Raw genomic sequence first — 22,544 nt, forward strand, 5'->3', positions numbered from 1 at the left:
CTGTTTTTTTTTTTTGTTTCATTTCCAAATGCATCTTCCTGCCCCAGTTAACGATCACATTACACCTAGTTTCTACTCAATTCTTCACTCATGGTCAGTAAGACAGAAACAATCTCACCTTTTTTATTTAATCTAAAAATTCAGAAGTATCTTCCATTTAGTAATACTAGAGAACAGTACTCATATTTTAGCCACATGCTATAGATATATATTATATTTTCCACTGAAAATCTTTGTACCTATGTGAAGTGGTTACCTATCTTAAGCAGCCAATCTGTTTTTTTTCCTTGACTGGCTGCTTAATATCAAACTCAACAACTCACAGGTCATTTGTAAAGTTTGATGGCAAATTCAAAAACAAGAGCACCACCTTGCGGGTGCTGACGCTCATCTGATTTTTTTTGTGTAATAGAAATATTGTCCTACCCATGATTTTCTAAGTCTAAAAAGGGCCATCATTCTTGCAAAAAGCAGGTTAGAGTTATGTTTCTTGATGTTCAGTGTCCACTTATGATGGTGAAAAACTGTTGCAAGTTTTAAAGCAATAGCTTTGATAGTTTATGAGAAAAGTTGACTTAAACATAATACTCAACCAAGAAAATTATTTTCTCAGTCCAAAAAGGGCAATAATTATTGCAAAAAGCAGGATGGAGTTATGTTGCTTGCTGTACAGGGTCAGCTTATGATGGTCAACAAGTGTTGCAAGTTTCAAAGCAATAGCTTTGATAGTTTAAGAGAAAAAGTTGACCTAAACATAAAACTTAACCAAGAAATCTGATATTTTCTAAGTCCAAAAGGGGCCATAAATCTTGCAAAAAGCAGGATGGAGTTATGTTTCTTGCTGTACAGGGTCAACTTATGATGGTGAACAAGTGTTGCAAGTTTTAAAGCAATAGCTTTGATAGTTTAGGATAAAAGCTGACCTAAACACAAAACTTAACCAAGAAATCTGATTTTCTAAGTCCAAAAGGGGCAATAAATCTTGCAAAAAGCAAGATGGAGTTATGTTTCTTGATGTACAGGGTCTGCTTATGATGGTGAACAAGTATTCCAAGTTTCAAAGCAAAAGCTTTGACAGTTTAGGAGAAAAGTTGACCTAAACATAAAACTTATCCAAGAAATCTGATATTTTCTAAGTACATAAGGGGCCATAAATCTTGCAAAAAGCAAGATGGAGTTATGTTTCTTGCTATACAGGGTCAGCTTATGATGGTGAACAAGTATTCCAAGTTTCAAAGCAATAGCTTTGATAGTTTAGGAGAAAAGGTGACCTAAACATAAAACTTAACCAGGCAACGCCGACGCAGACGCCGACGCCGACAACCGCTCAAGTGATGACAATAACTCATCATTTTTTTTCAAAAAATCAGATGAGCTAATAAGTAGAGGCAGGAAGATTAATTCCATATTATCTGACTCAGTGTTATTTTGTGCCTCGAGTACAAGGTCACACTTAAGACCACTGCTAAACTGAACATTATGAGGCCTTTTGTACAGGTAAATATGTTGTGTTTTTTTCTGCTTTGCCCACAAGATGTTTCATCATTTATCTCGTGACTGGGTTTAAAGCATTTGAAAGGATATAAATATAGATTTAATATTATATCAGTATGACTAAAAAATGTCAAACCAATATTTCTGCAGAGTCTTATGCAAAATCAGTTGGTTATTTATGTTCAACTCAAGGCTTTAAAGAAGAAATTGTGTAAAATCTATAATCTTTAAAAATAAAGTATATATAAAAAGAAAGAGAAAATAATGAATTCATTTCAGCCCTTTATATCATTTGTATTTTCTTTTGAATATTATCAGAGCTGTTTTCTTTAATAAATAATAAAGTTAATCAATTTTAAAATTTTGAAAATACATGCCTTCACTGAAATCAGTGTCTTAGTTGTGTAAGTTATATCAAATAGTCAACAAACATATGAGCCACACCATGAGAAAACCAACATAGTGCGTTTGCAACCAGCATCCGCACAGTATGGTCAGGATCCATGCTGTTCGCTTTCAAAGCCTATTGCATTTAGAGGAACAGTTAGCCAACAGCATGGATCCTGACCAGACTGCATGAATACGCAGGCTGGTCAGGATCCATGCTGGTCGCAAACGCACTATGTTGGTTTTCTCACGGCGCGGCTCATATCAACTATCACACTAAGCAATAATCTATCAAATAAATATCTCAAAAGTCCAATGCACCAGCTGGAAGATCATATACAGTAAAAATCTTAAAACCTGTAATTGTACAATCAAATAAACTGTTTCAATTTTACACTTTATTATCAAAGTTAATGTTATATCACCTTAAAGATAGGGTTATTCATTTTGAAGTTAAAAAAAACTCAACAAACAATCTGTACAAGAATATAAAACTCTTAGATTTCTTTCTCTGTACAATAAAATGATTTGGAATAAATTGATCTCTGTGTGTATATACAAAAAAAGGTTAAATAATCTATATAAATATTGCACTAGATGCTAATGAAAAGTATGTACAAATGATAAAATGTATGCTATCTATCATCAATGATACACCAGTAATTTCTCACTTAAACCTGGAAGACCTCTATAATAAACTTACACTCGACTCTAGTTTCTACCATCACTGTAGAAAAATTTTACACACCTATTTATTGGACCAATTTAATCCAGCCAATCGTCCCCAAATAAACACTTCATTATTTTGCCATAATTTACAGTAAAAGTACTTTATTTTTTCAAATAGACAAAACAGCTACAAAGTTTTCCTCTGCTCAAACATAGTAAATAAGATAAGACAGGATGGTTTACAACTAAACAAGGTCTGGAAAGGATCAACAGGAATGTGGCTAAATCTGCTGTTTGAATTTTGCTGTTTTGTTTAACACCAAGTGGGGTGGAAAAATGTTTCAAATTCTGCCTTCTTTGGCAAATACTGCCTTCATTTGCTGTTCAAAATTCATTACAGACTACTTACAAATAATTCTTTTTTTTTTTGAAGATTAAATCTGAGACACCATGTTATATATGTAATGCCAAAAAAAGAAAAAAAATCAGTCTATATACAGCAAATCTCATCTTGAAAACAAATTTACTGCAAAACTTAGAACATATAAAGAAACTGCTTGTCATTACAAATTCTGAATAATGGTAATATCACAAACTTTGGCAAAGATATGCAAATATATCATAAACACATAGATACTCAAATATACACAACGTTAAACCATGAAGACCTCACAGTCTATAAAACCCTTAAAATTGTTTCTGTTTACTACAGATACACTTTGATTATATTGCAAGCATTTTAAAAAGTTCCAATTCTTGATTTCAGCTCAAACAAAACAACCAGACAATGTTATTTACATAACACGAATTGCAACAGATTTACAACAAAACACAAAGATATGGCACTAAAACCAAATTTCTGAATAAGAACCCATTATGTTTATTTTTAATTAGTCTTTTTCCACAGAAAACTGAATCACTTTGAGGAATACATGAAACGGAAAACTTGAATCTCAATTTCAACAGCATGTACAATCAGGGCCTCGGAAATAGCTAGTTTGTCAGTTTTTGACCTATATTTAATTTTAAAGGCCAATTCATAAAATGAGAAAGTTTTGAAATCTCAATATATAACCACCTGCCAGCAAGAAATATTTGATTGCATGTTCAACTCTCCAATAATCACGACATTAAACTTTGGTAATCAGTCCATAATTAGCATGGGTTGTATAGTGTTAGCACAGAAATGTACTTTGATGCTTGCATCTAGCCAATTTCAATGTTGTAATTACTTTTGATTGGAATCATTAACTAACTTTTGAGATAATAAAATTTCATATTTTAACTGATTTTGGCTCATACCAACTGTGTTATGCAATTGTAAGTTTTTATGAACATTAAAAACGTGTCAGTCTGATAATCAGAGGAAGTATCTGCATAAAACTTATCTTTGGAGACCTACCTTAAGTTTTATTTCAAAGAAAATGTCTGAATACAAGTACGAACAATGAAGGAAATCGTATTGCATTTAGTAAGAATGAGTTTGTATTCATCACAAAGGGTGCCAACAAAATTAATTTTGTAATTATTTGATTTTTCAAAACTTACTTAAAGTTTTAATTTCAACATGGCCAAAAAATTGAGCTTCTATTTCAATATTTACCTCAAATAAGGAGTCATAAAAAAGTTGTTAAAATTTTCAAACTGTAGTGGCTACATGCAGCACAATGCAATCGAAAAAAATTGCTTGATAGTATACTATCCCACAACAATAAATTTTAGTCTCTTTTAGTTTTACATTTTGTTTATCTTGCAATATGGTACTGGGAGAAGATGCTTCTTCATTTATTCCCAACTGAAATAAATTAGGTTCTAATTTTGTCTTGGACAAATTGAGTTTTCAAAATTTCGGAAGCCCTTGTACAATACTTGGATATTTACCATTTTGCTTACATAATGCTGTCATACAAAGTGGCATTCATAAACATATAAATGTATTATCAATTGAGTTGTGTTAAAACTGGAATACCATAAATACAGTTTAAACTAACATCAGTTTTAGCACATACAAATCAATTCAATAACACAGATTAGTAAATCTCTATATGTTATGGAAGTGTAAAATGAATGATACCTTTTAATGTATATATTTCATATCAATATTATTTTTAATTCAACTATTATAAATGTTAACTTTTCATAATGTATCGTGTTTAAATATTCTGTGTTATACATGCTGTGTTATGTATGTTGATCACATGTACCTTACAACTTACACAATGTATAACGTTTTGTATCCCCAGCACTTCATGACAATGATTTTCAACATAGATGTCAGGTTTACCACAGCATAAATAGCAAAAGTACCATAAATACTTATGTATAATATGTATCTGTTGATAATGCACATGTAGATTCTTAGTTTTTAGCATTAAGCTTGGTTTCCCTTCACTGAAATAGCAAATAATCGTAATGAAACTTATTTTAAATTAAAAAAATGTCTATTTCTGTGTATAATATACACTCCCACTTTGCAAGTGCTTCTGTAGATTATAAATGCCCATTATACACAAGTTCCTACAGTACTGTTAAAATAAAGCTTCAGGAAAACTCATCAAATTTTACAATAGTACACATTTTAACACTTGTGTACTGCAAACTGTCATTTTTTCGATCCTTAAAGTTCTTACAAAAAAGCAAAGGTTTAACAATACAAATGTATGCAGCCCTATCATGTTGCTCTGTTGTAATTCTGTTGTAAAACTATCATGCTATCCCTATATTTTCATTCATTAAAGATTTATGTCTAATATTTGCTTCTGTAGAATTATGTCCCCCACTAGATAACTTTGATGGTATCATTAACTGCGATGCTATTACTTCTGGTGACCTTTCTGAACTCTGTCCTCCTGGTGTTGCATACGAGATTGCTGTTGTCCAAGAAGCTTCCGAGTTAAAGTCTGTCAAATTTTGTGGAACACTACGATGATTTTCTGACAAAGAATTATTACCCGCTGTCAGATTAGCTAACTGTGCATCTAAATCAAAACTTTCACTATGCCAGCTAAATGGTCTGTGAGAATTGAAAGAATTGTTAACTAAAGTGCCGCTAGTGCTACCAGGATAACCTGATATTGAAAGTCTTCTTACATCTGTATCATGAGAGATTCTAGATATTCTTGAATCAGTCGAGCGAATCGATGACATATCATAAGAGCCAGCTATACTCCCAGATCTACTGTGTATTGGTTGTAATGTCTTATCATTGCATAGTGCTGTTATAAACGGAAGTGAAAATGCATGAGATTTGCCTCGTATTTCCTCAATCTCTGGATGAAGGACTTCTTTTTTGTTCATTACTTTTATGTGTGTTGGTTTCCCTTTCTTAACTCCACCCTCACCAACCTGAACCTCTGGATCAGTTATCTGTAAATTAATACAAAGTTTGGTAATTCAACAAAGTATCAACATAATACATATTTTAACTATCAACAGCTTAACTTCCAAATTTAAGTACAAATCCACAGTTAAGAAGCTTTGAGAAAAATATTTGTTTAAACCAATTTATATCATCAAGGATTGTAAATGAATGACACTATATGAAGGCTTCTAATATCCTGGATTTCTGTCCAGTCCTCCTGTCATGGTAAATACTGGCAGAGACTGCAGTCATACTACAATCTCATTAGAATTTGAGCCTGCAACCTCTGGATGAAGACTGCGAAGCTCTACCTGTGCACCAATGAGTTAAAAAGCAATATGCATAAATATTTCACTACACTCTAGTGGAAGCTTTACAAAATACTAAATTACATTTCAGTTTAAAATCAATAGTTATCAATAAACTCATGCACATATAACTAACTAACTTTCAATACCTTTAGATCCATAGCATCATGGGCTGCCTCATGTTCTGGCAACTGTGTCACGGCCAATTCCGACTGTTTATCTGTTGGCAGTTGTTCAACAGGTATATCCTTCAATGCCTGTTCATCTGAAAATGGCATAGGAGGCAGTAAAATCTCCTCTGCCTCCTGTAATACTCTGTCATCGCTGTGATAGCTTACATCTGACACAAGTCCTTCACTGCTGTGGTAGCTGGAATCTGGCAGTGATCTCTCACCTCCTCCTATATGAATAGCATCTAGTAACATTCCTTCACTGCTACGATAACTGGCCACTGACTCCTGAGACAGGAGTACAACATTCTCATAGTCATGTGACGTCACTGTACTCATACTCGTATGTTGTGAGGAGTGCGCAGACAGATCACTTTCGAAAGATTTATTAGTTCTGTGGTCTGACGACCCTGACCTTGATACTGACCTATGAGGATAATCTAAATCCTCCATATGGAAAGACGGTACATGTTTTAACTCCGGTGTCTCAACCAAATGTGGCTGATTCGGTGGTAACATATTTATATTTAAGTTCTGATGTGCACGTAACTCGGCTAAAATATCTTTAAAACTATCTTTTCTACTGGCACTACGACTTGTTGGTTGTGACGTTTTCTCCCTTGCACCTGTTTCAACCTGTATTTCTGAATATAAAGGTACAACTGGACTATAAACACCTGTCTGTGGCTGTTGTTGCTTGTATCTTTTCCTGTAGCTTCCACTACTACTGCTGTCTACAGAGTAAGCCTCTGACTGGCCACTCCCACTCCTATCTGATTGGACGCTGCCTGAACTAACATTGTTCTGATTGGTTAATCTGTAAGGAGGCGAGTGAACTTGCACACGATTTGAAGGGAAGGTGTATGCATTGAACTGACTGCTGTGATCTAAAACTGGACTTCTGTTGGCACCTGGTAGCGGAGACGGTTTATAACCTAAAAATATAAGATAATATCACATGACTCCAATAAATATGTCTTATTTGGTTATTTAAGCCTGTGCATTATCATACTAGCAAGCATATTATCTGACACAAGTATTAATCCTTATTATGCTGGACATGATTGATTCTGCCCTTGCAACCAGTGCACTGATCATCCTGTTAAATCACAGTTTTACATTGTTTTTTTGTAAGAACTATCCTAGATTTCCAACAAGCATAAACAGTTTCTGTTCCTGTAGCAACCACAGATTACAAGCGTTGAATCAACTTAACATTTTAAATAGCTGGTCAAAACTTTTTTAACTGTGACAGCCTGAATGATCCAGTAAATTGAGGAAAACTTGAAAGTTACCGTCAAAGCAAATATTCATGGGAGACTAAAAGTTCAATATAACTAAAACTGGGACTGGTTCCCTGAAAGAATATTCACACTACATGGCAATCTTGATAAAAACATTTGAACATACATCAATATCTTACTGAAGTATATTTTGCAAAAAAATTCTCATTATTTATAATTTATATTCTTTCGAATTCAAGTGTAGTTCCATACCAGTGAAAACTTTTTTTCACCATTTCAAAGCAGTTATATTTCACTTAAAGATTCCAGTATTTCACTGAAAAAGTCTGAAATGGTTAGTAATTGACTTACCTGGAAGAGTTGAAACAATTTTGCTCCTGGTCTGACTAGGGGTGTTTAATAACATTCCTGACGGCATTGGAGGAGTGTCGATAATTATTTCACGATCTGAAACACATAAATAACTATGTTACTTCTGATCCCTTAGAAATGTAAAAGTCCCACCACTTTATAGATGTGAAACAGCTTTTGTTTTTGTTTTAATGGAAAAAAGTACTGAACTGAACAGGAGATAACTGTTTTCCAATAAATACAAGAAGTGGAAAATAAAATGGTCTATAACCTCAGATACTGATACTGGTAAATGTCCTTTTTATGACACCTAATGAAGAAAATTTACATGACAATTCTGATTATCCACTTTCAATCATTTAACAATGATTGCAGAACTAGATATACCATCATTTTCCTCGAAGCTGACTGTCATTTTATCGCTGGCTATACCAGAGGTAGTGTTGGAACTGGTGTCACTGACCACAGAATAACGGTTACCCATTGCTGTCTTAGAGCGTGGCGAGATGTTGGTACGGAATGAGCCTGGAGTGCTGACTACATCTCGAGGCTCTCCATGTATGTAAGATTCTCTGTACCGTCTCTTATCTGTTTACAACATATAAATGAAATATTTATTTCTGCTTTTCAAATTTAATCATGAATTTTCAACCTATTACAATTAAGATATCACACAGAGTTCTGCGTAATATTATGCATTATCTAAACGTACTTCAAATCCAAAATGACAAAAAAAAATCTTGTGGAAATGTTCATCTAAACACGTTGGCATTGAATTAGTATTTATACTTAAAATAAAGTTTGATTTCATTATTTTTTTTACAATTTACACCCATCATCAATATTTCAAAAACTGATACATAATAAATGCCATCTGTAAAACATGTTAAACAAATTGCCTGTCTGAAGCACAATGTAACTGGGTGCGTAGTTTTCAGTCTCAAGTATGCTATGATATTGACGTTCGACCTAATGACCCTGGACTAAATTTAGTTAAGTAAATAAATGGCCTTAATAAGCCTTCTCTGTTCATTAAAATCATTTTAAGCCTCAAGATCATTGTGACCTTGACCTTGATTTACTGATTCAAAGCAACCATAAAGTTAGACTATGCCCAAGCATTCTCCAGTTATTGATAAGAAATTGTTCTTAGTCCCAAGGTCATTGTGACCTTTACATTTGACGAATAAAATGGATCATGTAGTTATCATAGGCAATCATCCTATAAAATTTGATGATCCTAGGTCAAAGCATTCTCTCAGTCACTGTAACCTTTGATCTCAAAGCCCCTATTATATAAAGGGGATCATCTAACGACCACACATAATCATGATATCAAGTCTGATAACTGAAGGCCCAAGTATTCTCCAGTTATTGATTAGCACCTGTATTTTAAGTTTTGACCTCTGATCCTAAAAACAATGGGATTGTCTATTTATCACAGGCAATCATCCTATGAAATATGACCATCCTTCATAACAGCATTCTAGTTATTGATCAGGAACCATTTTCAGTTTCAAGGTGACTTTGACCTTGACCTTTTACCTACTAGTCCCTCAAAACAACAGGACTCGCTTACTAACTACAGGCAATCATCCTTTCCAGTTTGACCTTTAGACTGAAGCACTCCAATTACTGACCGGAAATCAAAGTGTCTATGAACCTGACCTTTAGACTGAAGCACTCCAATTACTGACCGGAAATCAAAGTGTCTATGAACCTGACCTTTAGACTGAAGCACTCCAATTACTGACCGGAAATCAAAGTGTCTATAAACCTGACCTTTAGACTGAAGCACTCCAATTACTGACCGGAAATCAAAGTGTCTATGAACCTGACCTTTAGACTGAAGCACTCCAATTACTGACCGGAAATCGAAGTGTCTATGAACCTGACCTTTAGACTGAAGCACTCCAATTACTGACCGGAAATCGAAGTGTCTATGAACCTGACCTTTAGACTGAAGCACTCCAATTACTGACCGGAAATCAAAGTGTCTATGAACCTGTCCTTTAGACTGAAGCACTCCAATTACTGACCGGAAATCGAAGTGTCTATGAACCTGACCTTTAGACTGAAGCACTCCAATTACTGACCGGAAATCGAAGTGTCTATGAACCTGACCTTTAGACTGAAGCACTCCAATTACTGACTGGAAATCAAAGTGTCTATGAACCTGACCTTTAGACTGAAGCACTCCAATTAGGCCATCCTTAAAAAATTGTTTGTTTGCAGTAACGCGACCCAGAATTTTTAGTGTGAGTAGGTAGGTAGGGATTTTTTTTTTTTTTTTCGTTTTTTTTTTTTTTTTGTATGCTAATTGTACAACACCTGCATTTTCTTTTTAACCCTCTGGTATGTACACCTTCTGGGTACTAACACTTCTCTGTAGAATGCTAACTTGATTGTAACATATCTGCAAGGGTGGTAGTTTTCACATAGTATGAATACTAATATTACTAGTAATATCACCTTTTTAATAACAATAAAAACAACAGATAGCCTGACACCAGTCAGAAACAGAGCTTATTATCTCCATATGAACTTAAAAATTTAAGATTATCAATATATTAAACAAAAATAATTTGCCAGACCTTTTGAATGTCCTTGCACTGGCTAGGGTAATAAAAAAAACATTACATTCCTTAGGATTCAGCATTGAAGTACATAGCAAAATCTTTGATATTTTAATACCCTGTAGACCTGAGTCTGATTACTAGCACCCGCACTCCTTCAAAGCCTATGTATCATGTAATTTTAAGACAATACTTAATAATAATAATAACAATACTTGTTTTACATTGTTTACTCAGGGCTTAAGCAATGTTAATATTTTAGGGAGAAGTCATTTCTTCCTCAGCTAAGATTATGGAGAAGTGGAGAGATTTTAGGGAGAGGTGGAGTGATTTTAGGGAAACGCGGAAAGATTTTTAATAGCGCCATGACATGCAAGTGGAAAATGGAACTAAATATACTTATCAATGTAAACCTAATTTCTTATCCTTGTGAATCTAATGTGATTAAACTGCAAATTAAAGTTTTTTTCTCTCTTGCAATGATTGCCTTAACCAAGAAAAGCCTAATCTGAATATGAATACAATTAAAAAAAAAGCTAGGTTAATTCTATATCAGCAAAAAATAAATCAAGCTTCCAGTGCTAATGCACTCAAAGTCAAAACACAAAAACCCATAAAAGCATTTCACAGTCACTTCTTGAATTAAATACATGTCAATAGCAGTGACATCACTATGACATCACACATAATACATGTCTTCTTTGATCTGCTACTGTCGGCACACATTAAAAGAAACAGTTGTCAAACAGATTAAACCCAGTTTCTGATGGCAGGTGTCAAAAATTTGCATGAATTTCAGTAACATTATTTAAGTCACAGAAAGTTTCAGTAATAATAACTATGTTTCTAAAGTCTGGGTTTTGAAAAATAGGAAAAAGTGGACCCATGGAAATTTAATCTCATGCAAATAGGAAAATCTAGAAATGTAAACATTATGGATTTCTTTCACTGGTTTTAGTCATTGCATTGAAAGGATGTTTAACTTTTATAAATAAATTTTCAGGTAAGAAAATTTTGTTTGTCTAATATTTTTGACATTTATTGTGCTCTTTCCAAGTGACTTGTGCAGTGTCACTGCAGTTTTATCCTCGGGGCAGATTAAAAAGATTATGCAACGACAAAAGATCAAAACTAAAATTATTATTTGTTTGCAAAATTGTTTGAGAAATTATGACAGAAAGATATCCAAGAATTTATCTATCCCAGATGTTTTACGTACGAGAAAAATCATTATTTTACAAATCTACAACTCGGTTAAATACGCCTGCAGTATTGCACAGATAACACTATGTACCACGATTTGTCAATGTGGAATTTTTTAAACAACTTTTTGCATGAATTTTTGAAGTATATCTGGAAATCGGCAGGGCGTTCGGTAGACCCGAGGTTCTGGGTTTTCACTCGCACTTATCGAGAAAAACTCGTATTTGACCCACACAAAAAAATTTCCCGTGCGTCGGCTTGACCCGAGGAAAATTTCTTTTATGCGTCTCGAGTTCGAAAGAACTGCCCCTTGTCAATCAAAATTCCGGTGAATTCGAATATTGTTCGCCGCCATAAGCGGAAGTATGGCAGTAGGCGGAGCTTGGTATATTAATCAGCTTCTGGCAGATGTCAATCATGCCACGTGCCGACTGACACGTGGGCTTCTCGCGGTTTGTATTTGGTACAATAATGTCCGTCATTGCCAAAGGTATTTATTGATCAATGTGTAAAAGTTAATTGATAAACAATGCATAGAAGAGCAGCCTATTATCGTATTTGTGTCACTTGTTAATTAGCGGTATACAGAAAGCGTAACATTCACATATTTTGTTTCTTATCGGTCATATCGATCATTCATGTAGTTGAACCTCAACGAACACTGTCTAGGAAAACTTATAAATACAAATAAAAATAGTTACCCAAAAGTAATAACGAAACAGGAATGAATAAAAACATGGCACCGATAAAAAAAAATCCGAGTTTTGGGTTAAAAAATTGTTTGAGTCGCGGCGATTTTCGTGAGTCGGTCGCGTTACTGCAAACAAACAATTTTTTAAGGATGGCCTTACTGACCGGAAATCAAAGTGTCTATGAACCTGACCTTTAGACTGAAGCACTCCAATTACTGACTGGAAATCAAAGTGTCTATGAACCTGACCAACATAAGCAAACAGTACATCCCCTCTTCTCTTATCTTGGAAAGGGGTATAAAGCTAGAAATGAGATGTAATACCTTCTTCTTCTAAATGCCTGATCTCCATTAATTTTGGTTGTATAGCCATTTGAAACATGTGTGTATTACGTGATAAAGTTAGTAAGTATTTTGATTTCACATCTGAGTCTGTGTAGTAAGTGAACTTTCTGCCAGATGGCGTCCCAACCGAACGGATTTCAAATTTCTTTTTCTGGAAATTAAAAGAAATAATAACCTCAAAAACTTATATAAACTTTATAATGAAACATGAAAGATACAAATAGATTACTTGATGAAACAAAAACCTTGTGACATAAATGCTTTTTATTATTTTCATATTGTGCAAAAAATCATGAAAGTACTTGGGACTAAAACCAAATATCACACAGCCGCAGTAAATAACAAGGCAGTCTGAAAATGGCTAAATCCCCCGCCACTGTTATGAATAGTGAAAGGGTAAACCTTTGACCTTGAGCTGTGACCTTGACCTTGAACTGACATGGCTGACGCATGAATTCTGCATATCGTCTTGATGAGGTGATCATTTGACCCAAGTTTATTGAAATTCCTTCATGGGGTTTAGGAGATACAGAGCGAACATAAAATGGAAGGCTCAAACATTTGACCTAGAGTTGTGACCTTGACCTTACATGGCTGACTCATGGGTTTGGCACATCGTCTTGATAAGGGGATCATTTGACCCAAGTTTCATGAAAATCCTTCAAGGGGTTTAGGAGATACAGAGCGGACACAATGTAAGGCCCAAACCTTTGACCTTGACTTGTGACACTGAACTTGAGCCAACACGGCTGACTTATAAATTCTGCACATCCTCTTGATGAGGTGATCATTTGACCCAAGTTTCATGATTATCCTCCAAGGGGTTTAGGAGATACAGAGCGGACATGAAATGGAAGGCTCAAACCTTTGACCTTGAGTTGTGACCTTGACCTTGAGCTTACATGGCTGACTAATGGGTTCTGCACATCGTCTTGATGAGGTGATCATTTGACCCAAGTTTCATGATTATCCTCCAAGGGTTTAGGAGATACAGAGTGGACATGAAATGGAAGGCTCAAACCTTTGACCTTGAGTTGTGACCTTAACCTTTAGCCGACATGGCTGACTCATGGGTTCTGCACATCATCTTGATGAGGTCATCATTTGACCCAAGTTTCATGAAAATCCTTCAAGGGGTTTAGGAGATACAGAGCGGACACGAAATGTTACAGACAGACAGAAGGACGGATGGAGAGACAGAGACCATTCCTATAACCCCCTACCACTTGTGGCTGGGGATTAAAAGTCTTTGGGCATTTCCTCAATATGACAATACTATGTACAGTCTAACCTGTACTAACGGTCACCTCCGATCAGCGGTCACCTCCGTTCAGCGGCCATTTTATGACGCCCCCGACGGATTTTCCTCTATTTTATCACTTTATTCAGCGGCCACCTGCCGTCTGCGGCCAGCGGCCACTGAAATTGCCTCCTGACTGCCGTATTTGACCCCTTTCAGCGGCCATTTTTCTTCCAAAACCAATTATTTTTAGGCAATAATCGCCGAAGATACCCGATTTTGGAGAAGCACGTGATTGCTTAGTTTCGCGTGACTTCACCACAAGAACAACAAAATGACATGAGCTTCTCAATTAAAACTGATAACCAAAGGTGTAATCCCCTTTTTGTTATGATCAAATGGCCAGCAATTATCGGCAATTAGCGTGTCACCTCGTGTCATATTTGTTGCTCACAGTTTGACCTCGGTTAAAGATAATACCCGATAACTAATTAGTAGCATAATATTTGTGCTTTTTTATACTTCTGTCATCAAAATACTATCTAGTTTATATGAAATTAATTGTGTTTGAAAAAATATAAACCACTCTATCTTTTACGGAACGCAACGGCAATCGTACATTTAGCGTAGACAATAAGCGTGGAGAGTAGCTTCCCTTACCAAAATGGCGAAAATTGTAAACAAACTTGTTTTGAAGTTGGAAAATTGTCTGTAACAATTTTTTGTAGTAAAAAAACCACGCCGGAGTTTTAGATTGCTAGGAAGACCATTCGTATTGCGAAGGCAAATGCACGTCATTGTATCCTGGTAAAATAATAATGGAAAACCCAAAAAGAAATTGCCTAAAGGCTAAACTGGTCATAAGTCTGAAAAGTACATATACTGGCTGCACCTCCGATCTGCGGTCACCTGGCTTAAGCGGCCAAATTGTCTGCTTCCCTTGGCTGGCTGCTTAAGACTGGTTAGACTGTATCAACTCATACTAACTTCATCAAACATTTACCATAATATTATATCTGATAAAAATAACTCACATCAAATGTTAACTTTCCTATATCTGGCCATAAAAATGTTGATATCAAGTCTTTAAATCCATCATCTAAATCCTGCAACAAAATAAACAGTATGAAGGTATATGTAACTGAAAGACCACACTTCAATTCATCAATTCAGTTTGCAACATATCAATAATCAACTGTAATAGTACATCTTTAGCATTATACTTTGTTTTAAAATGACCAAATTACTAACTTTTTCATTATTTTCTAGATGTCTAAAGCCATTTTAACATGGCAAAAAGAAAATTAAAAGTTACTCGACAGTAACAGTTCATATAATATGTATGAAGCTTAAGACCAGTGAAAAAAACACAGTTTTATCTATTATTTTGAAATATTTGTTCTACCTGGCTGGTAAATAATAGGAGCCATGCAAGACTTTAAACAGAATTCCTGACCAACAAAAAATAAACAGCTGCTTATACGATTGTGTAAATCACCTCATATATTTCAATTCCTTTAGCACATATTCCTAGCCAGGCATTCCAAGCCTTGTCTGTTTTCTTCTTGCGAAGCCTATAGAAGTGTAAATTGTGTGCTGAGGGAGGTACAGATGTCTCCTTGATAAACCTCCATTCTGCCTCACTACGGGATACACTCTGTAGATCACGATGTACTACCGGTGTGTTTTTCACAAGATATGACTGGCCATGCAGATCTACCATCTATAATGATAAAATTTAAGAACTGATAGAAAGATCTATTTTTAAGAGAAACAATGTTGAAAACCATTTTTTAATAGCTTTATCTGTTAAAAAGTTATAATCTAGTGGATAAGGTGTCGGCCGCTCAATCCAGGGGTCATGGGTTCGAGCCACATTGGGGTCATGACCATGACTTCTCACATGACAACAGTACTGGTTTTTCCAGGAAGCGGACTCAAGAGTGGTTACAATAATCTTGAAGCTTTCATCACAATCGAGCTAAACAAATTAGTAAAACTGGTGACTGTTAGCAATTCGTCTGTCAAAAGTAGGACAAATCATATTCGCAAAATTGAACAGTACTGTCAAGGGAAGTAATTTGTTTAGAAACATAATTCTAAAATGGAGTTTAAAATAACCCTTGTTTACACTGTGACAGAAACAGAAAACGGTATATCCCCGATTGGCTTGTGGTAGCTACAGAAACCTCTGGTCTGATGAGTTTATCTAATGAAGCAGATACATGTGTGAAGTTCGAAAGCATCTGGCCAAGCAGTTTTAGAGAAACCTGCTTACATGCAAAACTTTTGTAACAGTGACACATATTTCAGGGTGACAATAAAAAATCTAATATTTGAAACTATTCAAATATTCTATATAAAAATGACTGCATCATGGAAGCATTGGATGTAGCACATATCTTACCCAAGCTGGGAAGTATTCTCGAGGGTCAAAGTAGTTGTCAAGTTCCACTGCAGCCGCATAGTTACCGAAGTCTGCTTGTAGAGCATACCCTGCTATCTGAAAACATTTCTCTTCCAGACATCCGTGATTGTAGTTAAATACATTATCCTTCAGTTGTAGATAGTAGAGATGACGCGTTACTTTCTCTCTAAAACACCAGTGCAAATATTTACAGTATTACACTACATGCTAGTAACCACAATGTCAAAATCTTAATACTTCAATAAAATTGTCTTACATTTCAAGGAAATTTCAATTGAAAAATAGTTCTTAAATCATTTTGTAAATAATGCACCCTTTTCCTCTTGGCTTAATTCTACTAGAACAAAATACTAAAATAAATGCTCAATTTTCAAAAAGATACCATACAATTAACTTTGGCTCAAAACCTTTTTAAGCATTAAATCCAGAGAATGACAAAAATAAATTTTGAGATATATGTCATTTCATGTCATTTAACATTTTTTAAGTGAACCAAACCATGTATATATTTCAAAGAGTTGTATCTTTTAAATTACCATACCTAAGAAGAACCACTTGATCAACATAGAACTGTACACGAAAATACAAAGTGAGTATTGGTTTTCCATGACCATCGAATCCCTGCAAAACAACAGAATGAAGTTTCTTGTATTATTTATTACACGCGTCTTTGATTAGGCTTTCCTCTTTTCTACCCTACTTTGGTTTAAGTTAAACAGATAAAAAGTTTGTTAAATTTTCTTCTGATATTCAAAATGCAAAAGACAAAATCTTGCAAAAAAGTTCAGACTGAACAAATGATAAATTTTAACAAGAGCTCGTAGAACACGAAATGCCCCCCTTGATGCATTCAGTAATTGCACAAGAAACAGAAATTATTTGCTCACTATAAACAAGATTTCTATTGTTCTGGTTCAATGTGACCTTGACCTTTGACCTATTAACCTCAAAATCAACAGTGGCAATCTGCTGGTCATGACCAACCTCCCTATTAAGTTTCGTGATCCTAGGCCCAAGCATTCTCAAGATATCGTCCGGAAAGGGTTTAACTGTTCCGGGTCAATGTGACCTTGACCTTTGGCCTATTGACCTCAAAATCTATAGGGGTCATCTACAGGTCATGACCAATCTACCTATCAAGTTTCGTCATCCTAGGCCCAAGCATTCTCAAATAAGCGCCTGGAAACGGTTTAACTGTTCCGGATCACTATAACCTTGACCTTTGACCTACTGACCTCAAAATCGATAGGGGTCATCTGCTGGTCATGATAAACCTCTCTATCAACTTTCATGATCCTTGGCCCAAGCGTTCTTGAGTTATTGTCCAGAAACCGTTCAACTGTTCCTGGACAATGTGACCTTGAACTTTGACCTAATGACTTCAAAATCAATAGAGGTCATCTGCTGGTTATGACCAACCTCCCTCTCAATTTTCATGATCTTAGGCCCAAGCGTTCTTGAGTTATCATCCGGAAACTGTTTAACTGTTCAGGGTCACTGTGACCTTGACCTTTGACATACTGGTCTCAAAATGAACAGGGGTCATCAGCTGGTGATGACCAAGCTCCCTATCAACTTTCATGATCCCAGGCCCAAGCGTTCTTGAGTTATCAACGGATTGGTCTACATACCGACCGACAGACCAACCAACATCTGCAAAACAATATACTCCTCCTTCTTCGAAGGGGGGCATAAAAAGTCTGCTGGCTGTTAGACATGTGACTTGATTCACAAAAGTTAAAGACGAATTTGAGTATTCTTTGCAGCAAAATTTAGCCAAATAGTCCTTGACAGCTCCACATTTTATATTTGTACTCACATCTCCTGGCCCCGTTTTCCATGTCTTGTGTGTGTGTTTGTGTACCTTGTCATCATTTGATACAAAATGGTACTCTCCTTCTACAATTAAACAATGTTATTTAATGCATTTAATAAATATGATTTATATAAATTGTGCACAACTTTGATAAAATCATTAAATAAACATAATTTTGAAATGTTTGATAACCTCTTTGATCACAGAAAAGTAGGTGCTGGCTTACAAAACTTCAGTAGTAGCTGACAACCTTTGGTTTCAAACACTGGTAGCTGGTTGACAACCTTCTGTATCAAACAATAGTTGCTAGCTTACAACCACTGGTTTCAAACATTGGTTGAAGCTAATTGACAATCTTTAGTTTTAAATATTGGTAGCTGGCTGACAACCATTGGTTCCAAACATTAGTTACTGGCTGACAACCTCTGGTTTTAAATGTTGGTAGCTGCCAGGCTGACAACCTTCTGTATCAACAATAGTAGCTAGCTGACTACCATTGGTTTGAAACATTGGTAGCTGGCTGACAACCTTTGGACTGAAATATTCATAGCTGGCTGACATCTTTTAGTATCAATCAATGTGCACATTATATCATGTAAGCAGAATAATAGTACTGCTGAATTTCCAGAGATACTAACATTCTGCCTTGGCCAATAATTGGCTGTAGCCAAATAAAGAAAAAGCTGTTAAAATCATACAAAAATATGCTTAAAATTGCAAAATGGACCATCAAATTTGTAGCCAAAGTGGCATTTTATTAGCAACTGGCTACAGTGGCTAATGGCAGAGCGAGGCCTGCTTTTATCAAAAATATATCCATGAATCTGCAATAATGCTTACCTTTCTTAAAAGCAAGACCAAAGTATTCTGTCTCTCTAAGTGTAAGATATGTTGCTACTTGGTTGAAAACATCTTGGAACTTTGATTTTACCTGAAATATAAATACCAATAAGATAGACAATGTCAAAATAAAGCTGCTGAATCGAACTACTGTCACAGGAAAACAGCTTATAAAATTTATTTCTTAATTACATGTTGCAACATTGGCAGATATTCAATTTTGCACATCAAGAAATAAAATAACTAGACTTGTGTTCATAGGACACGGATGTCTCTTCATACTGTGTCATCCTCTAACTCTAAGGCTCTATATAGCAAAATCTATCAAAGGGCCATAACTGCAGTAAAACTATTCTATATCAAGCTTATTCATCTGTGGAAGTTTGAAGCAAATCAGGCTAATAGTGTGGGAAGAGGTGTACACACAAGACTTTTTTTCTATATTTCATATAGCAAAAACTCTCAAAGGGCCATGACTGTGGTAAAAATATTCACAGAAAAATTCCTTCCTTAATGGCCATCTGCACATCAAGCTTGTTCATCTGTGTTGGAGGAGTTGGACACACAAGATTTTTCTCTAAATTCTATATATAGCAAACTATCAAAGTGCCATGATTACTATGTGGTAAAAATTGTCACAGAAAAAAAATCCTTTTATGTTCATCTGCACATCAAGCTTGTTCATCTGTGAAAGTATGAGGCTAACAGTATGGGAGGTATTCATGCCTTTTTTCCATCATTTTGGGAATGCCACCAACACAGGAGGAATTGAGAAAATGCTCTAAATTGGGAAAAAATTAAATTCACCGTCATCTATATAAAGGTGTTTTTGTGTGTAAAATTTCCAAATGTGGGGTTGCATTTTAATAATTGTTTCAACAGTTTATTATAAGTGTTGTTTTGTCTGAACCAAAATAAACAGATAAAGTAGCAAAACTTTTGTAAAGCAGCAAGAACACCGAAAGTTAACATTCATTTGGGAATTGAGAAAAAAAAACTTTTTTGCTTTGGGACTGCGGTAGATTTATTGAGGAAAAAAGCCCTGGAGTTGGACACACAAGATTTTGGGACATAGGATGGACAGCAGCATTGCTATACATTACTCTATCTCAGTACATACGTTTTCAATAAAATCAACTCAAAATGGTCATGAATGGTGAAAAAACTCTGAAGACTTGTCAGATATGATCTCAATAATAAAAAGCAATCATTTAATAAATTAATTCTGTGCTCTGTTTTCAAATGGGCATTTCACAGAGTTACAAGCTAACATAAATGCTTACATCTACATAGCAGACATATTCTTCTTTGTTCAACAGCTGCACACATACTGCCTTTCTTTTCTTTCCTGATGTCTGTGACCCCGATAGTGTAGACATTATACACCTTTACCCAAATGTGGCTAACACATAGCCATCTGATATACAACTAGCCACTGATTTCATCACCTGAAAGAAAAACAAACAAACTGAATAAAAGTTACAATTATTTTCTTAAAGTAAATATCTGTCTAAGTGTCTATCCAGGTGTGTATCTTATTTAGTGAAATTAAGGAAGGGCCAAAATTCTAGAAAAAAAAGCCACAGAAAAAAGTCCATTATTTATGATCATCTGCACATCAAGGTCTGACCTAATTTCGGTTCTTCATCTGTGAATCTTTCAGGCATATCCTTTCAATAGTGTTTGATGATATGGACACAAACGATTTTTCTCTGTATATTCCATATTGCAAAACTATCCAAGGGCCATAACTGTGGTAAAAATTGTCACAGACATAAATCGTTCCGAGAAACTGTATGGACTAAAGTATAGCCAGGGCATAGACTAGAATACATGTTTTATAAGAAATTATGATTATCTATTCACTGTTCAGGTGTAAATTTATTCACTGTTCAGGAATAAATTTATTTGAAAAAAGCTCTAATTGAATTTTTTACTGCTAATTTACTGTTTTACACTCAAGAAATTTCACGGTTTGGTCTGGCAAAACTGATTTTAAATGTTACTTGATTCGACCGTCACACCATTCAAATTGAAAACAACTAAATAATACATGTATCCAAAGGTATATAAAGGCAAATACTATAAAATCACTGAAACAATCCATCTTGATGCTCTTAATGAGGCTCAACCAGTGGCAGGATGCACCAACGATAACTGGAAAGACTTTGGAAATCGAAATGTCAAAAGATGCAGAAGACAGAGAAATGTCACTGTACAGACTATATTGACCATATTGACATTATAGGACAAATCCCGTCTTCCGGTATTTCCGTAAATAGGGTCAGAGGGGCTGGCAAGATTAACCAATATAAAGACTGTATACAATATTCATGAATATTGGCAATTATTTTTGCCAGAAGATAAGAATTTAGGAAAGTTCTTACTTTGTCACAATGAAAATATTATTTTACGACCTCGGCAACAAAATTTTTGCAAAAATATTTTGTTAACTTGAAAAATGCGAATAATTTGACACCTTTGGTATTGAGCCACAGAAGCGGCAGTGTAGAATAAAAGATAAAAATTCAAAAATAAATTAACCTTTGAGGATATTTTTGCTACATCTTACTTACAACTATGTTTTATGATAACCTGCAATACTTTTTTATTCATTTTCCTTTGTTAACCCTTGAAAAAAGGATAATCTAAACACTACTGCTATATAGCGTAATGGCCAAAACCCCCCTCACCGTAATACTGGGAACAGGTGTTTATCGGTGGTTAATACTGGAAAAGGGGATTTATCCTATAATGTCGACATCGAGAATGACCAGTTAAAGTTTTCAAAGCTTTTGTATGGTGTTTTTTTTTTTCTGTTTCATTATCATTATAAGATTTACAAACATTGTTTTCAATTTTAGCATTATACACCTCTTAGTTTTCACAATTTTTTTAAACAGCATGCTATTTTGGAAAAAAAAAACACTAAATTTCCCCATAACGCACAGGGAAGGCACATGCCTTTTACCAACTTTTGTAAAAAAAATCCTTGGCAAGCATAAAACCCAAATTCATTCAATAATAGAAAGTTTAACAAATTAACATCAGCTATAGCTTTTTGCTGCCTGGATACTAAAAAAGAAATCATTTAACAGCACATTAAGTAGCAAAATGTGAAAATCTCAAACTGGTATCATTTTGCTTTGTGACCAACCCCTTTGAAATGTTTAGCATGCAACACCTAGGACACCTGTGGAATGTGAACAGTTTCCAAGAAAACTCTGCGTAATCAGACCAAAAAGCAATACGAAATGAAACCTCGTGGATTATTTAATTGAATGAAATACCATTTAAAAGCTGATATTGGTGTGAACATTGCTTAATTTGATAAATTCCAAACATTCCAATCGTCTTTGCTATATTCCACAGAGCCTCGTTTTGAAGTGTAAACGTAATCTCTAAATTTTAATTCTTTTTT

The 22,544-nt window shown here is 35.0% G+C and overlaps 1 protein-coding gene across 1 annotated transcript in view; it reads right to left on the reverse strand.

Moving 5' to 3' along the window:
- Positions 1–22,528, reverse strand: part of LOC123545015 (protein expanded-like) — a 25,066-nt gene extending 2,538 nt beyond the window's left edge. The window contains exons 1-13 of the mRNA XM_053539486.1: positions 22,414–22,528; positions 20,407–20,571; positions 19,124–19,214; positions 18,287–18,366; positions 17,009–17,088; positions 16,447–16,633; positions 15,538–15,762; positions 15,074–15,145; positions 12,779–12,950; positions 8,372–8,572; positions 7,985–8,080; positions 6,369–7,324; positions 1–5,916 (exon numbers count right to left, since the gene is read on the reverse strand). The exon at positions 1–5,916 is cut by the window's left edge and continues 2,538 nt beyond it. Coding sequence (XP_053395461.1) covers positions 5,257–5,916; positions 6,369–7,324; positions 7,985–8,080; positions 8,372–8,572; positions 12,779–12,950; positions 15,074–15,145; positions 15,538–15,762; positions 16,447–16,633; positions 17,009–17,088; positions 18,287–18,366; positions 19,124–19,214; positions 20,407–20,502 — 2,916 coding nt within the window. The 5' untranslated portion in view covers positions 20,503–20,571; positions 22,414–22,528 and the 3' untranslated portion in view covers positions 1–5,256. The remainder of the gene's footprint in view (positions 5,917–6,368; positions 7,325–7,984; positions 8,081–8,371; positions 8,573–12,778; positions 12,951–15,073; positions 15,146–15,537; positions 15,763–16,446; positions 16,634–17,008; positions 17,089–18,286; positions 18,367–19,123; positions 19,215–20,406; positions 20,572–22,413) is intronic.
- Positions 22,529–22,544: the final 16 nt, after the last annotated feature.

The sequence above is a fragment of the Mercenaria mercenaria genome, chromosome 1 (genome assembly GCF_021730395.1).
Source record: "Mercenaria mercenaria strain notata chromosome 1, MADL_Memer_1, whole genome shotgun sequence".
Lineage (NCBI taxonomy): Eukaryota > Metazoa > Mollusca > Bivalvia > Venerida > Veneridae > Mercenaria > Mercenaria mercenaria.